The following is an 11073-nucleotide window of genomic DNA, read 5'->3' as shown; positions in this document are numbered from 1 at the left end:
GAACGAGGAAAGAAATTCCCATTTGAAAACAGACCACTCACTTGTATGACAGCACCATGCCCTGAGATACACAGTTTAACAAAACAGTAGGTCATGTACAGCAGCCAGCACTAACATAACTCACTGAACTAGGCAAACATAACATCAAAGACACAAAAAAAAAAAAAAAAAAAACACAGCGTCGCACGAACCGCTCGCAAACGTGATCACTGTCTTGTAGCCACAGACATAACTTTAGCAGCCATACCAAGAGAGATGTGACAGACGTAGCATGTACCTGGCACCGTACTGCACACACAACAGCAAGATGGTGGCAAGCTGCCAGTCCACACCCATCGCCAGTGTGTCTGCAGCATCCCTCCAGGCCTTGTATTTTGTAGACGGCACCGCGGTAGTGGCAGGCAAGCAGCCTGCACTCAGTTCCGGTTATGCCAGAACTTCCATACTCGCGCCGCACTGCGTGCCCGCTACCGAGAAGTGGCACGCAAACAAACAGCCTACATTCAGGGGGCACGACTCAGGGCTGCCCTCATCGTTCACAGTGGTGGGCACAACTCGAAGACACAAGCTGGCTGATGCCCAATGTACTCCAGCAGACGATGTGTTCCCTTCCTCGTTCATAGGCTGACTCCAGACTCAGAGCCCGCAGCAGCCAAACTGCTGAACTTTCTCTTAGGACACAGAAAAGAAGCCCCACAGTGCACTCGTGGGAAGGTTCTGAGATATCGATACCCAGAGATATGCTACCATGGCTCGTAAACGTCCAAGAGAACCTTGACGACATAGTTCCGATCTGTAAATGTTGCAGCCTTCGTGGAAAGTTTTTTTCACAACCTCCAGCAGACCTAGTTCAAATGTGAAAAAAAGTAATGTTAGCATGTCAGTAGCATCAGTTACGTTTTTTTGTTTAGTGTAGAACAGGAGGGATCACCTCTTCCATCCTAAATGGTGCTTTCTCTGGTGACACGTTGTTGAGAAACTTCTAAAATGTCAGGTGATGATAGTTCTTTCTGTGAACCACGAATAACGTAGCCTCGGAAATAAAAGGCAATAATGTGTTGCTGTTCTTGTGTTATTCCGAAATTAAACTGCAGTGTTCCTTTAGACATGCGTGTTGCCCGAGGCACAGGCACTGCGCCGACTGCACCCGTTATGAAATACGTGAAATGTATTTGCAGTTGCGAATGTGGACAATCATCGGCCCTATATTAGACTGACGACAGTGAAAATTTGGCCTGCACCGGAACTCGAACCTGTATCTCCCGCTTTATGTGAGTGGTCGCCTTAACTCCTTTGACTATCTGTGGACGCCTCAGGGCTACATCCAAACTGCCACATGTTGTCGTTCCTCTGTCACAACCAGTACTCGTACATACATTACGCAATTCCCGTACGGGGGAGGACATTTGTTAACAAGACAGGCAATGCACTATCGTATTTCCAGAAATTTATGACATTGAATTAACGTTTTAACAGATCACAAGCATAATAGAACAATTTGTATGTGGAAAGTGTTTAATTTTAGGTATAGCACAGAGATCGAATTATTGTCTCAAGACAGCCAATGATCTGTTCAGTACAGAATCACACCACGTTCGAACTCTTACGGGAATCGGCGAAATACAGCGAAAAATAAGAAGAATGGGTGGGACACTATATAGGTTGTGTGTGGATAAATTTAGAATCTGACTGTGACAGCATATACGCCAAATTTCGTAGCACTGTCGTAACGCATATGTTCGTTGTACGTCCTACTTAGATTTATGCGGTTTTTCAGGCAGTGCTGCTTGTCTGTTAGCAATGAAAACTATGCAAACACCGCTGCTATCGGTCGCTAAGTGAAGGCTATCGGCCACTGCGTTGGGCGTGGTGAGGTGTAATGCCTGAAATTTGGTCTTCTCGCTACATTCTTGACACTGTATATCTCGCAATACTGAGTTTCCTAACGATTTCTGAAATGGAATGACCCAATCGTGTAGTTCTAACTACTTTTGCACGTTAAAGTTCTGTTGATTCCCGTCCTGCAGCCATAATCGCACCGGAAACCATTTGACATGAAACAGCTGCGTACAGTCCGCCCCCGGTAGCTGAGTGGTCAGCACAACAGAATGTCAATCGTAAGGGCCCGGGTTCGATTCCTAGCTGGGTCGGAGATTTTCTCCGCTCAGGGACCGGGTGTTGTGTTGTCCTAATCATCATCGTTTCATCCCCATCGTCGCGGAAGTGGCGTCAAATCGAAAGACTTGTACCCGGCGAAAGGTCTACCAGATGGGAGGCCCTAGTCACACGACATTTTTTTTTTACCTGAGTACAAATGACAGGACGACGACCTTGCCGCAGTGGATACGCCGGTTCCCGTCAGATCACCGAAGTTACGCGCTGTCGGGTGTGGCTGGGACTTGGATGGGTGACCATCGGGGCCGCCATGCGCTGTTGCCATTTTTCGGGGTGCACTCAGTCTCGTGATGCCAATTGAGAAGCTACGCTAATCTGTGCAGCTGCGATGACCACTATGTCTCACTGGGTCAGTGGTCAGAGCCTCTGCTTAGTAAGCAGGACACCTGGGTCCGCATCCTGGTCTGGCACAAATAAACAACTTTCCCCCATTGATTTCAATTAGTGGTCACTCGCAGCCAATGTCTGTAAGTTCCTTGTTTTTTAATTTCATTATTGCTCGTAACAAGTGACATAAAGGAAGTCTGATACGACTGCAATTAAACGCATGCACAGAATACAGTGAATGGTGTGACGAGCAGGTAGTGTCAGCCGGCTGCCGCGACATGTGGACCTCTGTGGCGCCGGTGCTGCTGCTGAGTGCTGCCGCCGCCGCCTCTCAGCCGCCAGACGTGGCGGCCGCCTCTGCGCGGCTGCTGCTGCGCGACGCGTACCCCGTGTGGCAGCCGCGGTCGGCGCCGCGCGACTCGGGCCGCCGGCTGCTGCTGACGCCGCTGCTGGAGGCGGGGCTGGACGCGGCGGCGCGCCGGCTGTGCCAGGTGCGCGGCGACCGCTTCCCCGCCGACACGCCCAGCTACTCGGGCTTCCTCACCGTCGACAAGCAGCGCGACGCACACCTCTTCTTCTGGTTCTTCCCCGCCAAGGTACGCCGCCGGTACCCTTAGCAGTGCAAAAAGTTTAATACGCTTTAGGAGATGTTATACACTGAGGTGAGCCGGCCGCTGTGGCCGAGCAGTTCTGGGCACTTCAGTCCGGAACCCCGCTGCTGCTACGGTCGCACGTTCGAATCCTGCCTCGGGCATGGAAGTGTGTGATGTCCTCAGGTTAGTTAGGTTTAAGTAGTTCTAAGCTCTAGTGGACTGATGACCTCAGCAGTTAAGTCCCATAATGCTCAGAGCCATTTGAACAATTTTTTGACCTCAGATGTTATGTCCCATAGTGCTTAGAGCCATTTCAACCAATTTTGAACACTGAGGTGACAAATGTCATGGCATGGCGATATGCACATTTACAGATGGCGGCAGTACCACATACACAAGATATAAAAGGGCAGTGCTTTGGTAGAGCTGTCATTTGTACTCAGGTAAAAAAAAATGGCGGCTGACTAGGGCCTCCCGGCGGGTAGACTTTTCGCAGGGTGCAAGTCTTTCGATCTGAAGTGACTTCGGCGACTTTCGCATAGATGGGGATGAAATGATGATGATTAGGACAACACAACACCCAGTCTCTAAGCGGAGAAAATCTCGACGCAGCCGGGAATCGAACCCGGGCCCTTAGGATTGACATTCTGTCGCGCTGACCACTTTCTTTTTTTTTTTTTTTTCATTTCGTTCGTTTTTGATCGTTGTGTTTGGTCGTTGAGGACGTAACATGACATCCGTTCAAGTTCGTTTGTTGATCCTTCCACTCAGTTTACTCAGTTTTTTATTACAGAGGCCAACCGGCTCTCTGAACGAACACGCTGAGGTGCTGTGCCGGCTTGTATATTCTTCATTGCATATGTTCTGGGCGGACGTCCCATGACACCCGTTCAGGTTGTTCTTTGAGCCTCTCACTCAGTTTTTTTATTACAGAGGGTAGCTAACCCTCTGACCGAACACACTGAGCTACAGTGCCGGATAATTCTATTTTGTTCGTTGTGTATATTCGGAGCGGAAGTCTCATGACACCCGTTCACATTGTCCGTTGATCCGTTCACTCAAGTTTTTTTTATATTATAGAGGGTAGCTAATCCCTAAAAGGTATCAGATAGATTATATAATGGTAACACAGAGATTTAGGAACCAGGTTTCAAATTGTAGGATATTTCCAGAGACAGATGTGGACTCTGACCACAATCTATTGGTTATGAACTGTAGATTAAAACTGAAGAAATCGCAAAAAGGTGGGAATTTAAGGAGATGGTACCTGGATAAACTGACTAAACCAGAGGTTGTAGAGAGTTTCAGGGACAGCATAAGGGAACAATTGACAGGAATGGGGGAACGAAATACAGTAGAAGACGAATCGGTAGCTCTGAGGGATGAAGTAGTGAAGGCAGCAGAGGATCAAGTAGGTAAAAAGACGAGGGCTAGTAGAAATCCTTGGATAACAGAAGAAATATTGAATTTAATTGATGAAACGAGAAAATATAAAAATGCAGTAAATGAAGGAGGCAAAAAGGAATACAAACGTCTCAAAAATGAGATCGACAGGAAGTGCAAAATGGCTAAGCAGGCATGGCTAGAGGACAAATGTAAGGATGTGGAGGCTTATCTCACTAGGGGTAAGATAGATACAGCCTACAGGAAAATTAAAGAGACCTTTGGAGAAAAGAGAGCCACTTGTATGAATATCAAGAGCTCAGATGGAAACCCAGTTCTAAGCAAAGAGGGGAAAGCAGAAAGGTGGAAGGAGTATATAGAGGGTCTATACAAGGGCGATGTACTTGAGGACAATATTATGTAAATGGAAGAGGATGTAGATGAAGATGAAATGGGAGATACGATACTGCGTGAAGAGTTTGACAGAGCACTGAAAGACCTGAGTCGAAACAAGGCCCCGGGAGTAGACAACATTCCATTAGAACTACTGACGGCCTTGGGAGAGCCAGTCCTGACAAAATTCTACCATCTGGTGAGCAAGATGTATGAGACAGGCGAAATACCCTCAGACTTCAAGAAGAATATAATAATTCCAATCCCAATGAAAGCAGGTGTTGACAGATGTGAAAATTACCGAACTATCAGTTTAATAAGTCACAGCTGTAAAATACTAACGCGAATTCTTTACAGACGAATGGAAAAACTAGTAGAAGCCGACCTCGGGGAAGATTAGTTTGGATTCCGTAGAAATGTTGGAACACGTGAGGCAATACTGACCTTACGACTTATCTTAGAAGAAAGATTAAGAAAAGGCAAACCTACGTTTCTAGCATTTGTAGACTTAGAAAAAGTTTTTGACAATGTTGACTGGAATACTCTCTTTCAAATTCTAAAGGCGTCAGGGGTAAAATACAGGGAGCGAAAGGCTATTTACAATTTGTACAGAAACCAGATGGCAGTTATAAGAGTCGAGGGGCATGAAAGGGAAGCAGTGGTTGGGAAGGGAGTGAGACAGGGTTGTAGCCTCTCCCCAATGTTATTCAATCTGTATATTGAGCAAGCAGTAAAGGAAACAAAAGGAAAATTTGGAGTAGGTATTAAAATCCAGGGAGAAGAAATAAAAACTTTGAGGTTCGCCGATGACATTGTAATTCTGTCAGAGACAGCAAAGGACTTGGAAGAGCAGTTGAACGGAATGGACAGTGTCTTGAAAGGAGGATATAAGATGAACATCAACAAAAGCAAAACGAGGATAATGGAATGTAGTCGAATTAAGTCGGGTGATGCTGAGGGAATTGGATTAGGAAATGAGACACTTAAAGTAGTAAAGGAGTTTTGCTATTTAGGGAGCAAAATAACTGATGATGGTCGAAGTAGAGAGGATATAAAATGCAGACTGGCAATGGCAAGGAAAGCGTTTCTGAAGAAGAGAAATTTGTTAACATCGAGTGTGGATTTAAGTGTCAGGAAGTCGTTTCTGAAAGTATTTGTATGGAGTGTAGCCATGTATGGAAGTGAAACATGTGCAATAAATAGTTTGGACAAGAAGAGAACAGAAACTTTCGAAATGTGGTGCTACAGGAGAATGTTGAAGATTAGGTGGGTAGATCACATAAATAATGAGGAGGTATTGAATGGGATTGGGGAGAAGTTTGTGGCGCCGGCCGCGGTGGTCTCGCGGTTCTAGGCGCACAGTCCGGAACCGTGCGACTGCTACGGTCGCAGGTTCGAATCCTGCCTCGGGCATGGATGTGTGTGATGTCCTTAGGTTAGTTAGGTTTAAGTAGTTCTAAGTTCTAGGGGACTTATGACCACAGCAGTTGAGTCCCATAGTGCTCAGAGCCATTTTTGAAGTTTGTGGCACAACTTGACTAGAAGAAGGGATCGGTTGGTAGGACATGTCCTGAGGCATCAAGGGATCACAAATTTAGCATTGGAGGGCAGCGTGGAGGGTAAAAATCATAGAGGGAGACCAAGACATGAATACACTAAGCAGATTCAGAAGGATGTAGGTTGCAGTAGGTACTGGGAGCTTGCACAGGATAGATTAGCATGGAGAGCTGCATCAAACCAGTCTCAGGACTGAAGACCACAACAACAACAGCTAACCCTCTGACCGAACACGCTGAGTTACCGTGCCGGCGTTTATCAACAGACCTTTAACGTGCAAAAGCAGTCAGAGCTAGACGATTGGACCATTCCATTTCGCAAATCTTTAGGGAACTCAATATTCCGAGATATACAGTGTCAAGAGTGTTCCGAGAAGACCCAATTTGAGGCATTACACCTCACCACGTCCAAAGTAATCGCCGACAGCCTTCACTTAGCGACCGATAGAGGCGGTGTTTGCGCAGAGTTTTCATTGCTAACAGGCAAGCAACACTGCGTGAAAATCCGCAATGTAGTACGTACGACGAACGTATCCGTTAGCACAGTGCTACGAACTTTGGCGTAAATGAGCTATGGTAGAAGACAACCGACGCGAGTGCGTTTACTAACAGCACAATATGGCCTGCGACGCCTCACCTGGGCTCGTGACCATATCGGTTTGGCCCTAGACGACTGGAAAACCGTGGAGTGATCAGATGAGTCCCAACTGCAGTTCCCAGCAGTTGATAGTAGGTTTCAACACAGCGCTGTGCAAGATGGTGGTGACTCCGTAATGCTGTGCGCTGTATTTACATTGAATGGCAAATGGCTCTGAGCACTATGGGACTCAACTACTGAGGTTATTAGTCCCCTAGAACTTAGAACTAGTTAAACCTAACTAACCTAAGGACATCACAAACATCCATGCCCGAGGCAGGATTCGAACCTGCGACCGTAGCGGTCTTGCGGTTCCAGACTGCAGCGCCTTTAACCGCACGGCCACTTCGGCCGGCTACATTGAATGAACTGGGCTCTTTGGTCCAACTGAACCGATAGTTGACTAGAAGTAATTATGTTCGGATACTTGGTGACCATTTGCAGCCACTCATGAACTTTATGTTGCCAAACAACGATGGAATTTTTATGAATGACAATGTGCCATTTCTCCGGGCCACAGTTGTTCGCGATTGGTTCGAAGAACATTCTGGACATTTCGAGCGAATCATTTGCTCAGCAAGATCTCCCGACATGAATCCCATCGAATATTGATAGGACGTAATCGAGAGGTAAATTCGTGCTCAGAATCCTACAACGGCAACATTTTCGCATCATAGATTGTCAAAGGGGCAGCATGTCTCAATATTTGTGCAGGTGACTTCCAACGACTTATTGAGTCCAAGCAACCTCAAGTTGCTGCACTACGCCGGGAGAAAGCAGTTCCGACACGATTCTAGGAGGCATCCCATCACTTTTGTCACCTCAGTGTACATCGTTAACGACTTTCGGCGATCACTGGAACTTGAACAGGAAAAGAAAAGAATATCTATTTTACTTTGTTAATTCCACGCATTTGGGAGAACTTAAAAATGTGGAACATATTTTTGTACTGTGACCCATAGAATATCGGAAATGCCTTTAGAAGAACCGGAAAAAGAGAGAGAAGCGAGTGGCTGCGCTGCCGCTGGAGCCCCGCCGCCATGCTGACCAAGGCAGCGGCAGGAGCTGCCTAACCGTTATGCTGCACAGTCGATAAACTAAGCGCCGTCTAGCGTTTTATCACCATCTCCTACTACCTCTTCATTTTGTAAGGAATGTTAGCCGGCCGGGGTGGCCGAGCAGTTCTAGGCGCTACAGTCTGGAACCGCACAACCGCTACGGTCGCAGGTTCGAATCCTGCCTCGGGTATGGATGTGTGTGATGTCCTTAGGTTAGGTTTAAGTAGTTCTAAGTTCTAGGGGACTGATGACCTTAGAAGTTAAGTCCCATAGTGCTCACAGCCATGTGAACAATTTTTAAGGAATGTTATCACAATAAATGCCATGATACTATCAAAAACGTACACTTAGTATTATTTAGAAACTTTCATGTTTTTTAGTAATTTTGTTTTTAAGTTACATGAATTTTAAAGATAAACATCACTGAGAGTTCAAATAAAACAATTATCTGCGTCAGTCACTCTTTTTATTTCCATCCACGACGTGTTTCAAGACTGTACGCTCTCACCTTCAGGTGGAACAATGATTTTATTTTACATTTTTGCTCGCTGGATGGAGCCAGTTGTTTGTTGTGGTTTCATTTTGTTACAAAAACGTATAACAAGTACAAGTTACCGTAATATGCCACTAAGATTATAAATTTTAGACGATAATAGGTTACTTACTATCTGTTCTAGTGCACAGAACCACGTAGTTCGTCATAAATATAATTTTCAACTTCATTTGTCTCACAGAGCGCTAACTATTAACGTAAACAAAACGAAGATTATAACGATGTAATGATACAGTGCATTTGCTCAGAGATCATTCATTACTAGCTTACATTATGGACTACAGACAGGTGTAACAATTATAAAATTGTTTCATTCTTTACATCTTGGTAAAAGTATTACTACTGTAAACCTATGATGGTGAAGACGTAAATAAACATAAAATAAAAAAAGAAAAGTGTAAAACTTGCACACTTAATATCAACATAATCGAATTATTACTGTTGCTGTGCAATGATTTGGGTATTATCTTTGATTAAGGGCACTCAGAAAGTGGAAAGAGTTATAGTTTGGCATCTACTATTTCTGCGAAGCTTTTGAAGAAGCTCATTGTCACTGTCTCACCTTTTCATTTAGCGTTTTATTTTGTGAAAGAAAATTTCCAGTTCTTCATAACGACTGAGTTTATTTTATGATATAAACTTTCACGAAAGGCCGACTCCGTAGCCGAATGGTCTGCGTCACTATTTTCGGTCCGGAGCCAACGAGATATACGGGCCCTGCAACGAACTTGTGACGTCACACTAGTCGGGTTCTCCGCTACTCTCTTATTTTGTGAAATATTATTACATTGTCTTCTATGTTATCAAAGGAAAATGTTGTTATTGGTTTGTCTTTTGTGAGACAAATTAAGTTAAAAATATATATTTATGACGGACCGCATGGTTCTGTGCACTGAAACACATTCGTAGGCTGAAATAAAAAGAGCGACTAACGCAGATAATTGTTTTATTTGAACTTTTACTCTCATTAACAGTCCAATTTGGACGTCATAAGGTTATAAACACCACCACTCACGGACTAGGCCTTACTGCTATTCAGAATGGCTGACTACTGCCTGCTAGGCAGTGAGAGGAGTGATCTATGTTCGTGAGACATGTTATCAGCCTGCCACCCATCCTCTCAACCGTTATAGAAGTAGCTGAATCGTGGTGCCGGCGCTGCTTCTTTATTCAAGCAGCTCCCCATTTAGCCTCACGAAGCTGAGTGGATCTTGTTCCAGACATCCCTACCTCAGAAAAATCCGAGGATGTACCGATGATCTTACCGCACCGAAGCAAGCCTCACGAGAAAGACAGGCCGTGGCGCGTACACCACATGACACTGCAGGTCTTAGGGGTGCCAGTAGCCATCTCCGGCGGGGAGTGAGTAACTATTTCAGGCAAGTTTAATGTCTGACTGCTCATTTAAAAGCTCACGACAGCACAGGAGATGTTTAAGACTCTTAGTGGGATCCTTTTCAGTTACATATTGATTTCCCGTTGGCACTGCACCGAGCAGACCGTTCGCGCAGAGTGGTGGAGAAGCCGACTAGTGTGACGTCACAAGTTCGTTGCAGGGCCCGTATATCTCGTTGGCTCCGCACCGAAAATAGTGAAGCAGCGCATTCGGTTACTGAGTCCGGCTTTCGTGAAAGTATATATCATAAAATTTTACCTTGGTGTTTCAACATATGTTTAGTTTTTCAGTATAGATATTTGTTTCTTCCAATAAACTTTTAAAAAGATCTTCTAATTGAAGGAAGTATGTTAATCAAGGCTGCACTGTAAACAGTTCCAGCTTTGCGCCAGAAATAGCTCTCTTGCTCTTGAGGAGTCGTACAGCACATACAGTCTACTGTGTTTGGAGTCTGACAAAGCATCACGTGACGGCTGTCTGACGCTCCATTCTGTCGGTATTCGTTTTACTCGTTTCTTGTCCCAGATCAGTAGAGTTGACAAAGTAAAATATATATTATTTTCATTTTCTTCACTACTAGTATCTAATGTAGTTTAAACACATAAAACTTTTAGCCTTTTTTTCTGTGATTGTGTTAAAAGATCACATTAAGGGTACAAAACAACAAGAAGTCAGTTACTGTATCGACCACAAAGCCAAAATTTCGGAGCTTGCCTTACTCCTCATTTTAACTTACTAATGCCAATTTCGCGTTAGGGAAGTTTTAAGGTACTGTTGTTCAAATAACATGTTGAAGAAGCAAACTTTTGCGAGAGACATACAGGTAGAAGGAAAAGAGATATCAATGTTAAGGTTCTCAGGTTACGTAGCTTTGCTGGCCGGGCGAAAGGGTCGCTCATACGGCCTTCTGAAACGAATTTATGACTCATTTCCCGCAGAGTATCGCTTAAGTGCAAATAAAGCAAAGACTAATGTAATGCAAAGTAGTAGAAAGGAGGTTTG

General features: G+C 44.8%; 1 protein-coding gene across 1 annotated transcript in view; it reads left to right on the top strand.

Annotated features, from left to right (window-relative positions):
• The first annotated feature begins 307 nt into the window (after positions 1 to 307).
• Positions 308 to 11073, top strand: part of LOC126235294 (venom serine carboxypeptidase-like) — a 90183-nt gene continuing 79417 nt past the window's right edge. Inside the window, exons 1-2 of the mRNA XM_049944019.1 lie at positions 308 to 544; positions 2901 to 3098. Of these exons, the coding sequence (XP_049799976.1) occupies positions 308 to 544; positions 2901 to 3098 (435 nt within the window). The remainder of the gene's footprint in view (positions 545 to 2900; positions 3099 to 11073) is intronic.

The sequence above is a fragment of the Schistocerca nitens genome, chromosome 2 (genome assembly GCF_023898315.1).
Source record: "Schistocerca nitens isolate TAMUIC-IGC-003100 chromosome 2, iqSchNite1.1, whole genome shotgun sequence".
NCBI lineage: Eukaryota > Metazoa > Arthropoda > Insecta > Orthoptera > Acrididae > Schistocerca > Schistocerca nitens.
The sequence above is the reverse complement of the archived record's forward strand: the minus strand, read 5'-3'. Positions and strand labels throughout refer to the sequence as shown.